The sequence below is a fragment of the Augochlora pura genome, chromosome 6, assembly GCF_028453695.1.
Source record: "Augochlora pura isolate Apur16 chromosome 6, APUR_v2.2.1, whole genome shotgun sequence".
NCBI lineage: Eukaryota > Metazoa > Arthropoda > Insecta > Hymenoptera > Halictidae > Augochlora > Augochlora pura.
The window spans coordinates 14,889,231-14,910,985 of NC_135777.1; the positions used below are offsets into that span (position 1 = coordinate 14,889,231).

Genomic DNA, 21,755 nt, shown 5'->3' on the forward strand with positions numbered 1-21,755 from the left:
TGGATATTATTGGCTGTTTAGTGTCTTGGAAAAAACGGTGAGAGTAGAGTAGGTAAGTTTTTGACCGTGTATTGTAGGATCGTGTTGGCGAATTTTTAGGATGACGGGAAGAATGTCGGGAACGTAGTGTACGGATGTACGAATGTGATTGTGCCTTGGAAGTATCGATGTCACTTAAATAAAGGTTCGAAGGTGTGAACTCGGTTGGACGAGTTCATTTCAATAAATTCCTCGGGTCCGAAAGCAAAGTGGACGGTCTCGAGTTTTCCAGCCGGTGACCGGTCGGTACTCTATGAAATTCTGAGCGACCGGGGCCGTAAACCTGTTCCTGCATCCCGTACGAAGGTCCGCCAATAAGACAAAGATCCTCCACGTTCGAGGCGAGCGTTCCTGAAGGACGTGGAGGAAGGTGAAGGGCCAATTACCCATAATTTCGTGTCTCGCGTAATTGGTGGAGAGCTAGGCTGAAAGAGGACGGGCCGTGGATAAGGGGGGATGGGAAGGGGGCTACGGTGTCTCGAGGGTCCAACGCGTTTCACCTTCTCGTTGCATCGAACTCTCGCGTCTCGCTAGATACTCGAGATTAATTCAATTTCGCCTAGTCGGGATCGTGTTCCGCGCTTACCGTCGCGCGAGCACACCTAAATCCTAGTTACTCGAGCCACGCTCTGCGACTTAATCGGCTAATAGGGATTCTTCGAAGCCGGGGAGCACGGGTCGCAATTAGCGACCCGGCTCGAAACTCGACGAGAAGTCGTCATCAATACCAAGATGGTTCTCTGCAATGTTGCTGCAGAAAAAGAAATCATTTCCTTTCCTTTACTATACTTGTTCCGTAGGCTTGATGCTATTACCAATAAGTTACTGGCGGTACGACGAAATATTTTTGCACGTAAATTACACAATTGAGTGGCGGCAAATTTACATATCTTCTACAGTTTCCTTGTCTAATTTTTGTGACGACACTTCCTTGACATGGAGAAAATTGTTACGTATTAAATGTACGATTTTTTTCTATGCATTTTTTAAGATCTACAATAAGATGATTTCAACGAGAGAAACAACGAAAAATAAAGATCGATTGCAAACGACAGGTGAAACGTATGTAGAATGCAAACATTTCGTACTCCCCCCACGTTCTCATCGAAATATAAACGAAATAAATACTTTAAACCAATCGAACGTCTGAGAGAATAGTATCATTATCCGATCAGATTTTAAGCCCACGAAGAAATTGGCGCCATAGCAATTTCGCGTGTTTTCTGGATGATCGAGGTCCATAATGCACGGTAGCCGTCTGGCATGAAACGAATTCTTTGTTCCAGCACGCCAGCCTACGATTACGCCCCGAACCCGGATAAACAATGGATTTTGCAAGTCACGCAGAAGATGCAGCCGATCCACAAGCAGTTTACGGACCTGCTGATGACCAAGAGGTTGCAGACGTTGCAGAGCGTGGACGACGCCGTGGACAGGGTAGGTGATTCATGGGATCGGCAATGTTTCTCGAAGGAGGGAAGCGTAGAGGGGATTTAAATCGATGCATCTGCCACTGTCAGTCAGCGGAGTGACTAAACGCCGCTTCGCTGAAACGGTAATTTATTTCGACGTCTCGCCCTTCCTCGACAGATCTACCAAGAATTGAAAGACCTGGGCGAGCTGGACAACACGTACATCATCTACACGTCGGACCACGGCTACCATTTGGGCCAATTCGGGCTGATCAAGGGGAAGAGCTTTCCGTTCGAGTTCGACGTCAGAGTTCCATTTTTGATCCGAGGTCCTGGTATCGAGCCCGGCACCATGTAAGCAAGGTTTATTATTACTTTCGTTCCACGTAGGATGTCGTGCTCCTGGAACCGCTCGTTAATCCGCCCGCGAGGGGAACCAACGGAGAGGAAAATAAACGATCGCGCTAAGTGGCAAGGAGAGGCGTGACGGTGGACGAATCGCGACCACGGTTGAACGAAACGGTCCCCGGTAGCAACGACTTAGCCAAATTGATTCATCGCGGCGCAGGCATATCCGCCGCCGCCGCCGCGGCGACGATGAACAGATCCAGATTTCGCGGATTTCCCCACCCGAGTTCCGGCGTTCCGTTTCCCCTCTGTCTGACGAGCCTCTCGTCAACATTGTTGCACAGTTAATTGCCGGCTACGCGCGGCGCTCCCGCGGAACAAGCACGGCCGTGTCCCGTCAATTCCCTCGGAAAAGGGACGAGTCACGAGCGCCGATAATTTTCGACGATGAGCCCCGGCGATCGTACCCATTGAAATACCGCGACGATATCGAGCCGCATCGAACAACGATCCTTTCCCCCGGCAATAAATAGAGCACTCGCAGAGTAAGTGGCCGTTGTCTGGCCGTCTCCTGGAATTACGGTTCCGCGGGACGCCACGAGGAGAGCCTCGGAAACCGATAAATTATATCCGTCGCGTTCTCCGACCGGCGACGAAAAACCAGCTGGTAAACCGAGACGGCCCTCCTCGTGTTGCCAAACTACCGTGTGAACGTGAACCGGCGACCACTCGCGTATAAATTGAAGCACAACCGCCACGTCTGTTATAAACATCGCCGTTAGATTAATGACGCACAGGGCAACTTCCGTGTGCAAGCAACGCGCACGGTTCTTCGACGCTCCCAGCCGATTTAATAAACACCATTGAAGTCGCACCGCAAAACTGAAGGGCTCCGATCTGCATCAGTCGAATCGTTATGGAGCTCTATTCTTGGCAGCGTTTGCACTCGCTCAATTTTTAAATTTTTCCGGCGAGGGACAATGAAGTTACCCGGTTCAAAAATGCCTAAGCTTTCGAGTTTGATTATTACTTTGTTTATACTAAGCTGTCAATATTTTTGACACCGTCACGCGTGAAAATCAATGTATAAAATCATTATCTTTTGGGTGAGAGCCATTTTATTAAAAGAATGAAGATGCGATCCTTACAACGCAGTGAACTTGCAGTTTCATTAACCGTGGTCAATATTAGAATTTTGTTACATTTGTCTAAATACAAGAAAAATACATGACATTTGCAGTCTATATATTACGGTTCTAATAACTTTTTAAAAACTGTAGGTATTTACATAGGTTTTACTTCGATAATAGGATTGTTTTTCTAGCCGCACCATTTCGACAAATATTATTCTTTTAGGAAACATAAAATTAGCCCAATTAGATTCAGTCCTAAAAGCAGCCTAGCTAATGATCGTTCAAAAAGAATTACTTCCCTGAACCGAACGATTATGTTCCGGCAAAAAATCCATATCCGTGAAAACTGTTGGAATTTCATTGTCCCGGCGCTATGCGCAGAATTTCAAAAAAGCGGATGAAATTCGACGGGGTTTTTTTCGGACGAGCAAGTAAACGTTGGTCTGTATTACGGTGCCATGAATCGCGGGTTATATTACGAACGGGCCCGAGAAAAGCCGGGAGGAAATTCGTCGGCTTGGAAATGCCGGGACACTCGCAGGACGAATATGCTCGCGAGGTGGGAGTTCGGTATTTACCCCGAGGGGGGTGTGCGAGAGGGGTTGCGCGAGGGGTGGGGAGCCTCCAATATTGGATTACGATAAAGCATCTATATGACGTTGCAGCGTAGACGACATAGTTTTGAACATCGACCTGGCGCCGACGTTCCTGGACATAGCCGGCGTCGAGACGCCGCCGCAGATGGACGGTCGTTCTTTCAAGAAACTTTTCCAGAAGTGAGTATACATTGCCAATTCCTGTTCGCGGGGCCGAAAAAACGGCTGGCCCGTGAAAAATCCGCAGAACGATCGAACCCGATGCGACGATGGAATGGGAACAGACGGAGCTTGTTCGGTTTCCAGTAAACACGGACGGAGATCGAAATTCAAATGGCCGGACACCTTCCTGATCGAGTCGTCGGGACGCCGGGAGACGCCGGAATCGATCGCCGAAGCGAAAGCTAGAGAGGCCAGGAAGCAGAACGCTACCATCGCGAAACAACACGCGAACGCCACGCCGGAAGAGGAAGAGGAGACCTCGGCCGATCCGGAAGTCGAGCACGAACCGGAGCACCGGTTCCTAGAGAACGACACCGGCAGCGACCAGGACATCTCCGAGGACGAGGACTTCGAGGACTCCGTCATCGACGATTCAAGTAAGGCTAACTTTATAAGTAGCGCAAACAAGATCATTGTAGTCGATCCGAAACAGTAGTACCTATTATAGAATGTTTTTCAGAGATATAAGATTGACATCGATTTTATTCAATTTGCTGAGTTTATTCAACTTGTTGTTCAATATTCATGCTACTGTTCAATAGATTGATGTCTCTAAATAACGTATTGAATTCTGAAATATTTATTTAATACGAATTAAAAATAATATGAGTAAAATAGTAAAGTACAAACATGCACTTACGTTATGGAATATACCGTTTCGTCCCTATATTCCATGTTCATGTCTGTTTCTGTTTATTGTAATTGAGGAAGACAAAATTTGATCTTGCATACAGATCCGTAATCTATCGATTTATTTCTGCGACCAAGTTCAGGCTAGATTTTAAAATGTCTTTCTCACACATATTGGTGATTTGAACGCATCATATGTGCCTCGTCTTTTGAACAACGATTTTCTAGCTCTACGATCTCCGGTTAGATCACAAAATAATGCGATTGTCCTCTACCAGATGCAATATTTGCTGGCGATAGTCTCCACGGATCCTCTGTCTGCCGGAGACCTCGTTTCCACTCCTGTAACGCGATGTCGCGCTGACCTTTTCGCGGCAATAAACCCAGTCTACTCTTCTAGTGCGGCAATCTCACGTCATGATCCAATCGCACAATGAATAAATTACGTTAAGCGCGGATTTGCGAAGCTGTCGGTGGGATTAAATGGGTCTTAACTGGTTTAGCCGCGTTGCGACGCTTCTGACAAGTTGGAAACCGCGGGGGCGGATGAAAATCTCCCGACTTTGATCGGAAGTTGTTTCCGTGTATCAGGAAATTGACGATCTCGGGATGAGAAAGTTTAATTAGACGGTTGATCGACATTCGTTTGAATGAAACTGGTTTTGAAGATGGATCGTTTGGTTCGATAAATGTTAGATCATGCGGAGACGCTGACGATGGTCGGGGTGATAGCCGCGGTTAACTGAAATCTTATTCGGCCGGATTATCGCGACGGAAAGGGTCCGAGTTCCATTTCGGACATAAATCACCAACCCAGGCTCTTCGTTGGGATTTACGCAACGATCAGCTCTAATCCCGTTTTATTGGCCCGTGTTCCCTTCATAAAACCGTACCATCACTTTCGTCCTCGTAGACCAGCGCCGAACCGTCGCCATGCGACGCGTCGTAAACCAGGTCGTTTCCGAGATCGCACCTAACATAGTCCGTTTAAATCCAGGTGCAAATGGTTTTCATTCTTTTAGCGACAGATCGTACTCCAGATTGAGAGGTCTGTTGGCGGAATTTATTTTGGGCAACCAGGAACTGAAAACAGATTTTATTCTATTCGAAATAAATCGTCAACTTTGATTCGTTCAACCCTTGAGTGAATCGCTGATATTATTGTGATCTTATTTGAACAACGAAGTAACTGGAGTAGCAAATCGGTAAAGACAAAGAAGATGAAAAGGATGACGACCAGCAAAGCAATTCCTGTGCCCTTGGTTTGTTTCCGGGCATAATCAACTCTATATTTATCGAATAATACATGCTATATCTTTGTATTCTTCTTTTTGTTTCTTCATAAATAAGAAATTTTTATACGTCTTATTCGATATTCGAAAACAAATCGTAGGCACAGAAATTGGTTATCCCGCAATAACAAGATCCACTACTCTATTAAAATGATATTTTGTAAGCGGAAATAAAGATCAAGCTATTTCCAAATATTCAAGAAATATTATATATCTAATTTCTTCAGGCTCGGATCCTCATTTGGACAACAGAGTACACCCAGTGCACTCGACTTACTCGGCGAAGCATGAGCGACTGGCGATCGAGTGTTCGCGACCGGAAGCCCAGGCGAACTGTGTAATGGGCCAAAAATGGCGGTGCGAGAGGGATGGTAACCGTTGGCGAAGGCACAAATGCAAATATGCGGCCCCGCCGCGGCGGATTTCGAAAAAATGCGCGTGCTTCACACCAAATGGCGTGGTCTACACCAGGTTGGAGTCGAATGATTACGATGGACATCGATACAGCGTTAGCCGAGATAGGAGAACGGATAGCTACGCCGACGTGGCCAGGTACTTCGCTAGACGAGGTACTAAAAGTTTTTAATCAACGATCTTGCCTAACGGAATCGCAGTACTGACCAATAAAATAGCAGTTCCTTGGACATTTAGATGGCGAAAGTGGTAGTTAAATTCTTTTACCCCTTTGAGGACAAACGTCGCCGTGCTAGCGACATCAAGTCTCCTACCATCTAAAGTTTCTAGCAAACATTGTTGCTGTTGCAAAAGATCAGTGTATCTTCACTTTCTCTCAGTATTTAAGACTCCTTATCTTAAAATTCTCTTAAGACAGAAATTGTGTATATGAACAATTGATGGATCTAATATTGCAAATTTAACAATTAAATTCAAGTTCGATATAAAATGGTACAAATTCTCGCTTCTCTTCCTGAAGATGCTTTTATGATTTAAACAAGATCATATTCACTCACGGTTTTCGCAGGCAAGCGAGACGTATTAGACGAAGCCAGCGAAGATCATCAAGATACAAATGAGGATGACTATAATGATGGAGAACGGGATCGCCGCGCTATAGATGAAGAAGATGACGAAGATTTCTTGATCGAGCTGAATCAGCTGGCTAGGGACTTGCGAAGAGAATACGCGAGCTCCGGGTACAGATCATTTAAAAAGCTACTTACTCGTAGTTTATAAACTATGCTATAGATATTTAATGAACACGTATCTTCAGGTTTAATAATCGCACTCTCGCCAAGGAGAAGCTAAAGTTTGACACTTTGATGGACTACTCGATGGACGATTTTGATCCCAGCCTGGACAAGGTGGTAAGAGGACGACTGAACATCGAAGACGTTGTTCGGAGGCACAGGAGGATACGGAGGAGCGTGGCTAAGAAGGATACCGTAGAACACGTTACCAAGATCATGGAGAGCATAGAAGAAGAGCTGCACGACTTGAAGGTACTTTCGCCGCTAAATGTTTAATCATTATCGGAGACTAACCGATGTTGTTCTCTTAGGCGACCCAAGCTCGTCACTCGGAAACGACGAAAGCATTGCCATCGAAGTGTTCGGTCCTTCCCCAAGGCGGAGTGAACTGCTCCGAGACTGTCTATCAAGATCCGAACGAGTGGCGCATCTCTAGACGAGAGATCGAGCAGCAGATAAGGGAGATGAGGATGCAGCTGGAAACTCTGAGAGTGAGTAATCTCGACCATTGTTCTATATCGTTTAGCCGACATCGTCCAATTCTTTCTAGGAAATCAAACGTCACTTGATGATCAAGCGACCACACTTTATTCCCGACCCGGAGGAGGCTATGGAGGACGCCAAGGTCGCGAAAGATGCCAAGGAAACTCCAAAGCCGCATCACCACACGCCGAAGCCTCACGCGAACCGTCATCACAAGAAACACGAGCACACGAGTACCACGAACCCCACAACTACCACTGCCCGATCCACTCTGAAATTCGACCAAGCTACCGAAGAGAGGATCACAACTACAGAGACCACAGAAAGGCCTAGAATCACTGTCACCTTCGCGGAGATTACCGAGAGCGAGCCGTTCACCACGACAGAGTCAATCGCCACGACCCTGTCTACGACGACCAAGCCGAAGAGATTGCCGCGTCGTCAGAAAATAAAGGACACTGCTAATAATCGCACGGAAGTTGAAGACGACAAGCCTCAGCGGCGTAGGAAGGTTCATCATCATCGCAGAAACAACACGCTGTTCACGAATAGCGTCCACGACGAGGTGTCGCCGGTCAATATCAGTGAAACTGTGAGAACGACCGTGACCACGCAGAGCACAACTACAGTTCAGACTACTCAGTTCCATCAGAGTAGGTATACCACCGTTCCCACTACCACCATGAAGGAAACGACGCTCCAAAGGGAGACTTTCAGCACCCTAGGGACCACGAACGATTTCAACAGAGAGACCATTATGGAAATGGATTCGCAGACTGGATCAGATGCTACCGGTCATACAGAGTCTACCGAACCACAGAGAACAAAACCTGTTTTCGCTAAAATAGCCACCGAAGATCGTTCTAGGTCAGAGTCCTTGCCTTCCACCCTGTCCACGACACCGATGACGACTCCTGTTACGGTCTCTCCAGCGAGGAAGGTTCCCAAGCTTCACAAGAACAGGACAACTGCGAACCTTGGTCCCTCTAGGATAGACGTGACTATTTTGGAGTCTCCCGATAGGAAGAACAGACAAGGTTGGTGATCGATTTCAGTAGAACAAGGTGTCTTTGATGACCCGTTAACCGATTGTATCTTCTTTAAACGAAAGATGTTATAGATCTGTCGAGCAACAGACGACTGCCGCCGTTGCTGAACAATCCCCTGGAAGCTCGCCATAAGTGCTACTGCGAGCCGGACACGTTCACGAAAAAGGACGAGAAGGAGATCGCCCGCGAAGAGAGGAGAAGACTGAAGAAGGAGCGTTTGAAGAAGAAGGAGAGGCAGTTAAGGAAGAAGGCCAAGCTCGAGAAGGAGTGCTTGACCGAGAAAATGAATTGTTTCGAGCACGATAATGATCACTGGCGGACTGCTCCCTTGTGGAGCGCCGGTCCATTCTGTTCCTGTACGAACGCCAACAACAACACCTACTCATGCCTTCGTACTATTAACGCGACGCATAATTTCCTTTACTGCGAATTTACCACCGGTTTGGTCACATTCTACAATCTGAGAATCGGTAAGCTGATCGCGGAACAATTTTGAACCCCGTTTAAGAGAATATAGGACTATTGGCAAACTAGAGTCTAACACTAAACACATTAACGAGTCATTTAAAGGATGAGAATTATCAGAGCATTGGGAATACGCGTTCTTTCTGGCGAACTTACTGTCTAAAAACAATAATTCAATATCTTTGTTCGAGTTTGAATATGTAGATGATGTTCCCCACATTCAGTTGAATCTTAAAGTGAAAATATTCATCCGTCAAAGAGTTATGATCTTGTTAAAGATGTAGACTTAAATAGTAATGTTCGCAGAATCGAAATTACAGTGGTCTTGTATTCTCTGGAATCCTATGTTTGATCGATTTATCATGGCTTTGAGGATGTCTGCTATTTTTCGCGCAGATCCATTCGAACAATGGAACAGATTGTCATCGTTAACACCACTCGAGCGATCCCAACTTCACGATCAGCTGGAACACCTGAGAGGATGCAAAGGTACGAGGGACTGTACCGTTGGCAGTGCAAAGGAGGCCATGCCGCAGCCGCAGCAACATCAGAGATTAATTTCGAAGAGAAAATACGTGAACACGTTCGGTAAGAACTCGAATAATTCTTAAACCAAGCAACAGGTTTTCTCTCATGATGGCTGATCTCATGTTGTTTATGTTTCTCTAGAGGATATGTTTGTACCGTCAGCTTTGCAAATTATTCGTGAAAGTGAACTCGGTAGTCCGCCTAATAAGAGACGAAAAAAGTTGCAAAAGTAAGTCTGTTTAAAAAGCTTCAAACTTACGCTAAATGTTACCCCTGGCAGCAAGTATTCGGGAGTTGTTGCGATCAGAATGATGTTAAGAATTACATTTGTTTTTATCGTTTATAAAGCTGAATGCTGGAAATACTTTCTGCCAAGATTGTAGAAGAGTAGCGTGGCAGAAAATAACATAATTCGTCAGCATATCTGCAGTGTTTGCTTTCTTGTTGGACAGTGTTTGGAACAGACGCAGTCGAAGCTGGCAGAGCAGTTTGAGGCATCACCAGGACACAGCGAACTTCCGGCGGCACAGACACCAGTACTGATTGGTTTATTTGTTTCTCTTTCGAATGTGTTGCCGAAGAATCCGCGATGCATTGCCTTAGATGTATATTAATTAATTCTCGCGATGCATTTAATAACGTAATTTATTTAGTGATATTTAATTGAAGGGAAACGAAAACGTGATATATTTAATTGACGAACGTTTTGATTCCAATAGAGCCGGAGCTTGCGATACAAGCGACGCGCAGATTTTTTCAAACAACGTTATTATACTGTTCTTCACCGTGAAATTATAACGTCTCGTCGATGCACATGACGAACAAATGAAAAAAAGAAACGAAAGAAATAATCCGAATAACGACGACGATCCTTTTTTTACTTAATAGCAGATATTTTTTATAATAATTTATTTATCCACCGTCTCTTTAGGTCTCTATTGTAAGGAGAAACAGACCATTTGTATCGACACTTTGCCTAATGAAATTTAGAGCAATTTTAAAATATCGGTCAACCGAAAGTAGGTGGCAGTAGGCTGGACAGTAGATTGTCCAGAGGGAAGAAAGAATTCGGGTCTACCGTAATAAAGGCACTTCGAATTTGGATTCTTGACTGTGGACTGATACGCACAACGAAATAATAAACACAATAATAGCGAAATTGTCCTGCCAAAAAAAACATCTCTCGCCTAAACTTGTGAGAACAGTCTCTACACTATCATACGATCGTGAACCATTTATTCCAGTGCAGCTGCCATACTTTTAACATTTCTATTGTCCACAAACAGTGCAAAATTGAAAGAAAAAAAAAATAAAGATCGCTCTCGCCACGCACTGCCATAAAATGTCTTACGATCATCACTACCAATCTTTACCGACGTCTTTGACCTCCGCTCTGTACAGACAGAATAAAAATAGAAAGCAGAAAGCAACTCCAGCCACTGTCTGAACGTATACAACGCTAAGACTGTTTATACTTGAATTAAAAATGCCACGCGCAATCTCTCCTGTCTTACTAGAAGCAACACAATAACTTTTTGTGATTGCTACACCTAACAGTCTCTACGAGAAAAAATGGAATGCTGATGGACCTATGCACTCTATCGAATTGGATGTAATTGCTTAACGAATTAACGAGATTTTTAGACAATACTTAATCTTGCCCCAAAAAGAAATTGTATATTGTTTGAATGAAACGGCCGCGTAACTGTATCCATTAGCATTTTATTTTTTTACAATTGTATGTCTGTGTTATGTACTAGGTTCTCAGTTAGTATTCTGAGGATATCTTCAAGATTTTGAAATTAAAACAATGTATTTAAATCATGTGAAATAAACAAATAAATACTGTCCAAACAATTGCCTGTGTTTCATTCAATAAAAAAATGAAAGATATTGAGTAGTAATTAAACTGATAAGCTAGATTTCTTAATTAAAAAAAACATGGAAAAGTTAAAAGTCAATGGCAAGGTCAAAGTCCTCATTATCATCAAAAATACTTTTTGTATCTACTGCTTTTGTTACATTCTTATCTTTAGAATTATCTCTTTCACTATCATTTTCTGCATCTGATGCAACATAATATATTTCTTGTTCTACAAGATTATTAGATTCTTTTTCATCATTGTAACTAGAATCCTGTTGAGAAGCATTGTGGTGGAAAGAATGACTCAAGTTTTGAGAACATCCATGTGATGCGTTATCATTATATAAGTCTAGAGAATCATCAGTTGTTTTGTTATCTTCTTGATAATCTGAAGTTTGCACAGTATTAAATAGACCTTCATCAGAAGTATCCAAATACTTTGCCCACTTATTTTCAGGCACCTCCAACCTAGGTTCTTCGGTATAATCATTTTGTTCACTGTCATATGTGTTATTAGCCGTTTCAAATGATGTATGAGATTGATTCTCATATTCTTTCATGGCATTCAATTTTTGAACCTGAATGCGACAATCTTTCCCTGATCCTTGGAAAAAAATCTAGAAATGTTATCCGACCGTTATTTTGTGATTGATTAAATCAATCATTCTACTTCAGTTTTTGTTATAAAATGATTGTGAAGACATAATAAATGAAATTCTAACATAATAATTAACTCACCTGTCTGAAGGTTTGCTTCGTGTTGCATATTTTACATTGCCATTTCTTTGCTTTCTTGACTATGTGAACCTAGAAAATACACCTTGGATGGAACATTTGAAATTGTAAAACAAAACTACAATTGTAGAAACTCTATGACTTACCTGATACATACTACAAGAACAACAACATAGAATGTTCATTTGTTGTGACATATTGGGGTAATTTATCAATTTTTAAGTAAAAGGAAGGTTTAAATCTCTTCAACATCAAATTGCAAAACTTTCGAAACAATTTCAAACTTCGAATAACATGTGACATGTAGCGACACAGGGCGACCAACATTTGAACTTTAATTTCATCGCCGATTTCGTCATTTCCGCTCAAGAAATTTAAACGGACTACTTCTGGTTTTAGTGACGAATTAAAATCTAACAATAAGTTTCGGTGTTGATTTCAATAATGGTGAATAATACGATTCATTTTATGGAAGTACTATGTAGGCTTCTTTATTTTATTTGGTATCTTCTATTTTACAGTAAATTTCATATGGAATTTGTTACAATGAATTCAATGAATATGAATCTTACATTTGGGTAATGCTGCCTTGATTTCTGCACAAACAGTATCCAAATCTTTAACATATGTTAGTCCTTGAAGATTTATTTCCTCCAGATTTCTGAAAACAATACGTGTAATTAATTAGAATAAAAAATCGTCAATATTCGATCTGCTATGCATACTTGAGATTTTTCAATTCCCGTAACCCATTATCAGTAATATTCTTCAAGTTCAATAGCAATACTTGAGTAAGTGAGTTTTCTAGTATAGGTAGCATGGATATAGCCTTGTCATTGATATATCTACAGTTATCCAGCTTTATCGTCTTTATATGTTTGCATCCTTCTAATATAATAGATCAAATGAATATATCAGCAACTGTTATGCAAACACAATTTTAAAGAACACCCACCAAAGTGTGGAAATCCAACATAACTAATTCCAGCATCGATAGCATTAACAACTTCAATGTGATAATTAGCATATGTTGTTGGTAGCGCATTGTAATCTGTTATTTCTTCTGTGGATTCTTTCCACTTGACAAATGCTCCATTGCGCAGGAGCCATTCTGCGCAAGAAATATCAGGACCAAGTGTTTTTCTACGCTCTTCATTTACACTTAAAAAAAATAAATTTTTGTACTGTAAAATTGCTTTATTACCTTGCACATTAATCCTACAGAGTTAATAAAGTGTAAGTTAACAAATTATAAAACCTATTGTTAATACTATAACAAATTTCAAATTACTTTACATAAATTTCAAAAATGCATGACAATTTCCACAGGGTTAAGTGTTTAACAATAACTCAATATGATACCTATTAAAAGCAATAGTAAGCCAGTAAAAGATGGATCTGTGTTCATGTTTTGTGCAATGTTGTACAGAGGGATATAATCTGCCCAAAGCCTGCAAAGTAAATTACATTAGAAATTCCTGGCGAATATATCATAAACGCATTTTGTTTTTAATCATACGTATAGTGTCATTTTCTTTGTTGTTTAATTCAACCTGTGTCGTCCGTTTTGCTTACATTACTGAAGTGTAAGACGCATTTAACGTTTTAAATTGAACATTTACGTTGCATCAACATAACATAAATTGCACAAGATTAAGTATCAATGCTCCGATAGGTGGTAGCACAATTCAGATAAAGAAACTATAAACTTGATAGAAAAAGCTTTTTTGTTCTGCTTGGTTGGCAGGTTACTGTTGAGACAATGCTGCCCTCACAGTGATCTTACTCTTTTCGCGCATCTATTTGGTAAGCACGTCATAAGAGGCACGCAGCGCGAAATTCAATTTTGTCGAATGTAGATAATAAAAGTTTTCTATTTCGTCGAAAATTTTAAATATTGCTTACGTTTATGAATTACGTTAATGAAATTTCTGACACCTATTAAATATTAATTCAATTATTATTGTTTTCTACCAACGTGTAATTCATTTCACAGTGAATCTTCATAGAGAAAACACGTCTATACCAAACGGGAACTATTTATTTATTAGTTTGACAATCTCATATAAAATACTGATTTAAATTATAAGTGTTAAATAGGAATATTAAGAACAGTAATTGTAATCAGATCCTGTGAATTTGTCAAAACATTGAGAACATATTCACCTCAAAGTATATTGAACAGCTTTCGCAAATACACTGGACGCAGCAGATTTCATTTATTTAAAAATTGAAGCTCTTTTACAAATAGAATTTCACGACGTGTATCTCAGATGGCGCGTCAACCGAACGAATGCGCGGAAAGAGTGACAGTAGGGACACCACACATAGAACCTAATGGGTATCATTCTGTTTCGCTCCCTCGTACTCGTTCTCTTTCTATAGTTCTTGTGCAAAGTTGGATGCGCAGTAAAATGGTGGGGATGTGCGAGCCAGCTTAGGAAGCACGAATAGTCTGCAGAACTTGTATTAATTAAAAAAAGGTAAAAAATATGTTTTCTCTTTATGAGATGTCTTCATTAACTGATACCATTTATCGCGATAAAAATAACAACGATCAGAAAAGACAAAATAAATTATTGCATACCTTCACGATTAAATCATATCAGGTTGAAAGTAAACAATTTGCTAGATTGATTTTTGTATTCAATTAGTTTGTTAAAATTCAACATTAACAAAATGTGATATCTTATCTGCCATCAATTTGTATTATACTATACATGCGGGATGTATACAAAATTATTATAATTCCGGGAAATGAGAGATTCCTGAGGTCATTTAAAGTAACTTTTTGTTAGCAAAAATGCAATTCGCGGCTTTGTTTACGATCTGTTAATGAAAAAATTTGTGGTCAATGAAATGCGAGCGCTATTCATCCTTATTTTAGAGTGCCTGAAGTATATTTAATAATTTTTTTTATCTGAAATAATAAGTCGGTGTGACTTGTTCCATATGTAGTTGTGCTGATTTCATGTTCTCTTGCTCACTCGCTGTTTTCCCTCTTTCCTTTGACTGCGAGGGCAGCATTGTCTCACCAGTAAATCGCCAACCAATCAGAGCAAAGAAAATTTCTATAATACCCCTCGCTAATGGATCGAGTTGCGGCTTGGAGGTGTGCTGGAGTAGGGCCTATTACAGTATGTAGACAATGTTACCTCCAGATGTCGTCGACATACTAAGATTCCAACGATTGTTTGAAGTTGCATTCTATGTTGTTCGTAGTTTCTGGCTTTCATAATTGTATGTGCCGCCGGTTTGAAGAGTCAAAACAAACTTGTGTAAATTCGTTCAGCAGAAATTATATTTTGAGGAAAGCGAACAACACAGCAGCGATATGAGTCGAAGAAAAAGGGCGAAGGTATGGTTTGTTCTGTCAGTCAAGAGTAATATAAATGTTATTTTAGTTTGAAGGTTATTTTCACAGAAACTATTATGGTCAATCTTTGAGATTCTATGTTTTGGAAGGTTATTCATAATATTGGAATTTTATTTACTTTTCTACGGTCTCTGATAAACTGTCATTTAAGAAAACATATTAATCTAAAGTTTGTGCGTGGTCGAAGAACACGTTTTAGCGTTGTAAACAACTGTACTAGGTTATGTTTTGATTAAACCCATTATATTTTATTTGTACCCTTATGACAGTTAGTCATACGCTTTAAGTATTCCAATTGATTTGTACATGATCCGTACAAGTCGAAATGTAAGTGTTTTATGGAACTTTTATGTCATAAATTAAGTTAAAGCTGTTTAACCTATATGTCAAAATAGATTTCTACTCCCTTGTAAAGTTTGATTTACGAATAATCTATGATTAAATGTTTTTGTATTGATAATTATATAAGTAGTTCTTTCTATCACACATATTTGTATATAGGTGGAATACAGAGAAATGGAAGAGAAGTATAATCAGTTGGAAGATGAAAATGCATCTGACACATCGGAGAAATCTAAAACAGGTCTTGTGACACCAGAGAAAAAACCTGTGCCTGAAGTTAAGAAGGAATCTGAGACTCCTATACCACAAGCTGCTCCTACATCATCAGCAGCAAAGTTAGAAGTTAAAGAGGAAGATGAGCAGGACAGTGATCATGAAGATCCACATGGTAAATGTATCGTCTAAGGAAATATTTTTTATTCCATGATAAGAGTTTAATAACATAAATTTCTGATTGCAGTTAAAGAATTATTAAATGGATTAGAAGGAGCAGCATTTCAGAGTCGTCTTCCTTTCGATAAATTAACTTCTACAGAGGCTGCATGTTTTCCTGATGTTTCGGGTGGTCCACCACAAACACAGAAAGTATTTCTGCATATTAGGAATAGGCTTGTAAGTCATTCAGCTATAAATAATTAATAAAGCTACAAACATTTCAAAATGTAAAGCTTACTTACAAATTGTCTTTGTTCTTTAGTTACAGTTATGGTTGGAAAATGCAAAACAGCAATTAATCGTTGAAAATGCATTGCCTGCAATAGAACCACCTTATAATAGTGATACAGTGTTGGCACGAAGAATTCATGCGTTTTTAGAAAGACATGGTTTCATCAACTTTGGTGTATTCAAAAGATTGAAGGTAGGTATAGTGAATAGAGTCACATAATACTGGATGTGTACTAATGTACCATAATCTTTCAGCCATTGCCTACAAAGAAGGTAGGTAAAGTAATAGTGATAGGAGCCGGTATCGCCGGTTTGGCTGCGGCTCAGCAGATGCAACAGTTTGGTTTAGAAGTAATTGTATTGGAGGCTAGGGTAATTATTACAATATTTTCACTACTTACCCATAAAATATAGACACATTATTCGAATATCTTCATATTTAACAGGATCGAGTTGGTGGTCGTATTGCAACGTTTCGTAAATCTTCATACATAGCAGACCTAGGTGCCATGGTAGTCACAGGTTTAGGCGGAAATCCTGTAACGACCCTCAGTAAACAAATTAACATGGAGCTTCACAAAATTCGCCAAAAGTGCCCTTTATACGAAAGCGACGGACAAACGGTAAATGAAGTTATTTATTCTTAAATCGATCATAACTATGCCTTACAAAATAGTAAATCTAATCATTCCGATCAGGTCCCGAAAGACAAAGATGAAATGGTAGAGAGAGAATTTAATAGATTACTGGAGGCAACGTCCTACCTTTCGCATCAATTAGATTTTAATTACGTGGGTAGCACCGGAGCCACAGGTCAGAGCGGCAACACGCGGCCAGTATCATTAGGTCAAGCATTAGAGTGGGTGATACGTTTACAAGAACAGGGTGTTAAGCAACGTCAAGTGGCCCACTTGCGTTCAGTGTTGTCGCTCCAGGGACGACTTATCACCAATCAACACAGGGTAACTACCTTCGATTGTACCTACGTGTTCCATTGAAAGCCTCCGAGCTTATTATACGAACCGCGTTGTTATGTTTACATTACAGATGATATCAATCATGGATCGTTTAGTGGAGTTAAACAAACAGTATAAGGAGATGACCGAAAGTAAACTACAGACGCGTGATATCACGCAGGAGTTCGTATTACGCTCGAAGTTGCGCGACCTTCACAACGCATGCAAGGTACGAATAACATTTACGCAACTGGTATATTTCAGGCTGAGTGTTTATTCACTTTGCCTTAGGAGTGGGATCAGCTGGCCGAGCAGCAGAAGGAGATCGAGGCCAAGCTGCAGGAATTGGAAGCTTCTCCTCCCAGGTAAGTCATAGTTTATCAGATTATTGATGCGGTTGTTCCACGCGAGCTCGCCATTATGAAGACTCCTTCGCAATTTACAGCGACGTGTACCTATCCTCGAAGGATCGTCAGATTCTCGACTGGCACTTCGCTAATCTGGAATTCGCTAACGCGACGTCGCTTTCGAACCTTAGCCTGAAGCACTGGGACCAGGACGACGACTTCGAGTTCACCGGCAGTCATCTAACAGGTAGATGGTTCTACAACATATTATACAATCCGCTGGAGATCGGTCCATTAAATTAGCGCCCAGTTGCGCGGCGAAAGTGATTCGCGGATCGATCTCGTGCGGCCGATTAAATTGCTCGGCATTATTATTGATCGCGGCGGTTGCGTCCGTGCGGAACCCGCGAAGACATTCTAATTTCGTGCGTGATCCGCGGCGCATTCGCCCGCGAACGCGTGCAGGCGCTGCATTATATCGACGTTCTCGAGAAATTGCTTAACCAGCCGGTAGATGGTTTAGATAACGGGTGAATTATTCGCGGGTTGCATCTCCTTTACAGGCGTCGGACGGTCTCTCGCTTTGCGGCCGCAAGCGCGCGAGCGCGGTTGACTTTATCAACCTTATTGAAAGCCGATAGCATGAGATTCCGTGTAGATAGTCGCGGTAGTGTATCCCCTAACCGATCGGTTACCGGAGTTCTCATTATGTGAAATTATACCTATGATCATCGCGTGTTGCCCGCGCGCTCGGGTCTACTAATGCGTTAACAAAAACGAACGCGACGAGGAATTATGACTGCAGATAATCAAGCGGTTTCGTATTTTACGCTTGTCGACGAGGTCCACGGCGACCGGCGATCGGCGGTGGTTACACGATTACGGCCGCTGGTTTAACCTTCCCCGAATCGCTCTCTACCGCCAACTATTTACATTAAGCTAAAGCTTCCCGGAAATAATTGGCATTCCGATACCACCTGAAGCACTCCGCGGCCAGTTAAAACTGTTCGCCACTTCCGGGTGTAATCTCGGGGCTGGTCTCGGGCTCCATCGGTAGCCGGGAAGCGTTCTGTTCATCGGGACCCTATTCAATCCCGTGTTCGCGTATTAGGGCTGTATTGTACCTGATAACCGAGTTGGGAGTGGTCTAAGTTTCTTTGAGCCATTCACTATGTCGTATCTAATCGCGGACGGTTTCCTATATTAGCGGCGACTGTTACGCGAGAAACTGGAGATAGGACTAGCGTGTGGGGTTAGTCCATCAGCGACCTTCAAACCATCGTTGCCGATAGTGGAAACGCGATATTTACCGGTTCTAACTTTTTCCTTCAGGAATAATCGTGTATTTGCAGACACACGATTAGAGAAAATCGTGAGAGGCAATAGTAGATCCATGACAATGACTAAAAAGCGAAGGTGCTTAGATGTGTACACATCGCACGGTTGCATTCGTGTTATTGCATGTTGAAAGTTTGATTATAACAACAATAGTGGACACTTCTTTATTCTCATTGTTTGATAACCATTAAATTCTTATTTCTCTATTGTATACAGCTTCTTTTAATGAACCGATAATTATACTTCGGAAATGAAATGATCATGTCAAGAATCGATCTATGTATCTTCATTTCTATATACAACATTAACTTTCTTATTCTATCAAAGTTTATCGCACACCCACGTCTCGGACGTGCTTTTTTTAACATTGAAGCTACCATCACTAGCCTAGATCTAGGTCCTCTTAGCACTGGTTAATCAATCACAATTACTATATGATTCGACACATTTCTGTAGTCACATTTCAATAAAAATTGCGAAAGTCTAGATGAACGAAATCTCGTTGCGGCAGTTATTTACAGGTCTCGGCGTGTTCGGAGCGAGGAGTAAACGATCTATGAGAAAAATCGGTCGATGTAATAGCATGCACGGCTAACAAACGGTAAACGCGGGGTTAATAGAGAGGCTACTCTCGAGCGAGTCGGTTCGAGGTGGACGTTTTGTATCGGTCGACCGGCGGAATAACGTGGCTGCGTGTGTCGCTACCGCGAAGTGCACTCGACTGACAGTGAACGAACGAACCGGTCGAGTGGAGCTCGAGTTCCAATATTGCTCCACTGTCGTTCGTCGGTCCCCGACGCAGTGGAGCGCGGTGGAACGACGGCGACGGTGGACTCCCGGGCCCCGATGGACTCGAGTCGGGACTACTCCGTTCCCTTCGTCTTGCACACGGTGAAACAAGAGACACGCGAGATGTAGTTCGTTGTTCGGTAGGAGGAGGGGGTGTTTTGGGAGAAGCTAGGGGGGGGGGGGGCAGGGGGGGCCCCGGTACAACACGGAGCCTCCGGCATGGTGGTCAATTCGAAATTAAAGCGATGCCCACGGTCCATGACTGACGTGCATCGATGATCATGACGGTCTGCCCGCAAGGTTCTTCCCGGCGATTAATGAGATGTAAACAATTTAACGCTAAATTAAGCACAACAATAGGCTCTCTCTGGTGAATACCCGGTCGAAAGTCGGGGCCCCGATCCGCCGATGTAATCGGTTCTCTCCCCGAGCGTTCTCCTCGGGCTCTTCATCGCGGTCCTGCGCTCCGCTTTTACGGACCATCGGTTCCTTCTCGGTTTCAAACGAATCCCGCTGCACAGGGTTAATAGCCGCTGACCGAAAACCGTTTAGGCTGAAATATTCTTTGAGATACTTTTTCTGCTTTGAATGTCGCCGACCAATACGATTTTTCTTGTTTTTACCGTTGATCCGGTCGCCTGTCCGCAGGCCAGCATCTCCGTGATTTCCTCGAACTTTATTCTCCGAGATCTCTGCGGAGTATGTCTGCCCGACTCGGAGAGACACTGGTCCCCGTCTCTTTCCTATTCGACGTTTCGTTTCCCTCGTGTTTGACACGGGAACGCCATCATTCCATTTCGTGTATATTGTTTTCGTCTCGATCGAGGGATCCGCTACACGGCCACGTCGGTCAAGATTCGGTAGTAAAACGGTGGAATGTACGTCCCCGTCGTAGACCTACCCATCCGGTCGGCGACGATTCCGCTCGTATACCAGAGAGTTACCGAGCTTTGTTCGTCGGTCCGGCCGCGTCGTCAGTGTTTTTCGGTCGTTCGTTGTCAGTCTCGCTGGCTGGTAGGACGAAAACGTAGGCTGGACCCGATGTTATGCGTGTATGTATACTCGCGGCGTACTCGAACGAGATGGAGAACCTGGATACAAGCCGGTAAAGGGGACGGCCGAGATGGGCCATTTACGACGTATCGAAGACTTCTATACCGTTCGTTGACTCCGATCGTCGCATTCCACGCCGTCGGTGTGTCGCTACCAAAATTATATTGTCGTAAAGTTGACTTCACGCGATCCTCGCCGATCCTCCCGGCCCCCCCTCCCCGAACGTCCTCGTCGACTCGCGGGAACATGGTTACGCCCGTTCGCGACCGAATAAACGTCGTCGCAGTTTCGTCCACTCGCATTTTTCGGGAAACTTCATTCGGACCCTCCTGCCTCGCCCCTCCCGGCCCACGGTTCTGGAAATGTAATGTCACCGAGCACGATAGCCGGCTTTAATCGGATAAATCCGATTGAGTCCTCGCCGCGTGACTTTTAAGGCGGCTATAAAATCCTCGAGGAAGACGAATCGTTGGCTCGTTGCTGGCGGCGTTGCTGAAATTGTTCAATAATGTTCTATCCGTATAATGGGCATTCTATAAGGCGAGAGTAATTACACGGTGGATAACTTGATTGGATTGTTGAGCGTTTAATGTTTGTTCCTCGAATCAATTTGCGCATTTTTCGCCGGGCAAATACGTCAATATTAAAATTTTACCTATGGGTCAACTCAACGCCAACGAATAAAGTTGGAAAAATGTGGATCGGACGAAAGGGCGAAGCATTTCTGGTAGCATTGTTCGAGTCGTAACCGCTTGCGTACCATTTGGACGAATCGTATTCATCGAGCAGAGAATTTTCGAGACGATGATCGAACACTTACCCAGTTCACCCCTCTCCGAGCAGGTCCGCCAAGAAAGAGATACTCGCGCTTACATCACCGCCCA

The 21,755-nt window shown here is 42.7% G+C and overlaps 4 protein-coding genes across 7 annotated transcripts in view; 2 read left to right on the top strand and 2 right to left on the bottom strand.

Annotated features, from left to right (window-relative positions):
- Sulf1 (Extracellular sulfatase Sulf1) overlaps positions 1-11,262 on the top strand; it is a 104,400-nt gene extending 93,138 nt beyond the window's left edge. For 2 of the 3 annotated variants that reach the window (XM_078182253.1, XM_078182254.1), the window contains exons 5-17: positions 1,326-1,476; positions 1,630-1,805; positions 3,598-3,708; positions 3,835-4,127; positions 5,900-6,241; positions 6,655-6,826; positions 6,904-7,132; positions 7,192-7,371; positions 7,431-8,400; positions 8,475-8,882; positions 9,274-9,465; positions 9,547-9,634; positions 9,858-11,262. In XM_078182253.1, the coding sequence (XP_078038379.1) occupies positions 1,326-1,476; positions 1,630-1,805; positions 3,598-3,708; positions 3,835-4,127; positions 5,900-6,241; positions 6,655-6,826; positions 6,904-7,132; positions 7,192-7,371; positions 7,431-8,400; positions 8,475-8,882; positions 9,274-9,465; positions 9,547-9,634; positions 9,858-9,948 (3,403 nt within the window). In that variant the 3' untranslated portion in view covers positions 9,949-11,262. The remainder of the gene's footprint in view (positions 1-1,325; positions 1,477-1,629; positions 1,806-3,597; positions 3,709-3,834; positions 4,128-5,899; positions 6,242-6,654; positions 6,827-6,903; positions 7,133-7,191; positions 7,372-7,430; positions 8,401-8,474; positions 8,883-9,273; positions 9,466-9,546; positions 9,635-9,857) is intronic. The other variant, XM_078182255.1, reaches the window with a different exon arrangement.
- Positions 11,263-11,333: 71 nt separating this feature from the next.
- On the bottom strand, positions 11,334-12,354 carry LOC144470754 (MRN complex-interacting protein). Its single transcript, XM_078182256.1, has 3 exons — positions 12,151-12,354; positions 12,008-12,076; positions 11,334-11,886 (listed from the first exon to the last, which is right to left on the bottom strand). The coding sequence occupies exons 1-3, from the start codon at positions 12,199-12,201 to the stop codon at positions 11,356-11,358; spliced, it is 651 nt and encodes a 216-aa protein (XP_078038382.1). The 5' UTR covers positions 12,202-12,354; the 3' UTR covers positions 11,334-11,355.
- A 103-nt stretch (positions 12,355-12,457) lies between these two features.
- On the bottom strand, positions 12,458-13,734 carry LOC144470755 (ATP synthase subunit s, mitochondrial). Its single transcript, XM_078182257.1, has 5 exons — positions 13,524-13,734; positions 13,367-13,455; positions 12,960-13,165; positions 12,730-12,892; positions 12,458-12,665 (listed from the first exon to the last, which is right to left on the bottom strand). Exons 1-5 carry the CDS (start codon positions 13,533-13,535, stop codon positions 12,557-12,559), a joined length of 579 nt encoding a protein of 192 aa, XP_078038383.1. The 5' UTR covers positions 13,536-13,734; the 3' UTR covers positions 12,458-12,556.
- Positions 13,735-14,425: 691 nt separating this feature from the next.
- Su(var)3-3 (lysine-specific histone demethylase Su(var)3-3) overlaps positions 14,426-21,755 on the top strand; it is a 157,417-nt gene continuing 150,087 nt past the window's right edge. Inside the window, exons 1-12 of one of the 2 annotated variants that reach the window (XM_078182226.1) lie at positions 14,426-14,487; positions 15,029-15,141; positions 15,227-15,362; positions 15,882-16,110; positions 16,183-16,334; positions 16,420-16,581; positions 16,644-16,760; positions 16,835-17,011; positions 17,087-17,350; positions 17,436-17,573; positions 17,636-17,709; positions 17,790-17,938. In XM_078182226.1, coding sequence (XP_078038352.1) covers positions 15,339-15,362; positions 15,882-16,110; positions 16,183-16,334; positions 16,420-16,581; positions 16,644-16,760; positions 16,835-17,011; positions 17,087-17,350; positions 17,436-17,573; positions 17,636-17,709; positions 17,790-17,938 — 1,486 coding nt within the window. In that variant the 5' untranslated portion in view covers positions 14,426-14,487; positions 15,029-15,141; positions 15,227-15,338. Of the gene's footprint in view, positions 14,488-14,962; positions 15,142-15,226; positions 15,363-15,881; positions 16,111-16,182; positions 16,335-16,419; positions 16,582-16,643; positions 16,761-16,834; positions 17,012-17,086; positions 17,351-17,435; positions 17,574-17,635; positions 17,710-17,789; positions 17,939-21,755 lie in introns of both variants that reach the window. The other variant, XM_078182225.1, reaches the window with a different exon arrangement.

Coding starts and splice junctions, on each gene's coding strand:
- LOC144470754 (XM_078182256.1), bottom strand. CDS start 12,201: ATGTCACAACAAATGAACATTCTATGTTGTTGTTCTTGTAGTATGTAT. Junction 12,077..12,150: donor GTTCTTGTAGTATGTATCAG/GTAAGTCATAGA, acceptor TGTATTTTCTAG/GTTCACATAGTCAAGAAAGC. Junction 11,887..12,007: donor CGAAGCAAACCTTCAGACAG/GTGAGTTAATTA, acceptor TAACATTTCTAG/ATTTTTTTCCAAGGATCAGG.
- LOC144470755 (XM_078182257.1), bottom strand. Junction 13,166..13,366: donor CTTACTATTGCTTTTAATAG/GTATCATATTGA, acceptor ATTTTTTTTAAG/TGTAAATGAAGAGCGTAGAA. Junction 12,893..12,959: donor TGTTGGATTTCCACACTTTG/GTGGGTGTTCTT, acceptor CTATTATATTAG/AAGGATGCAAACATATAAAG.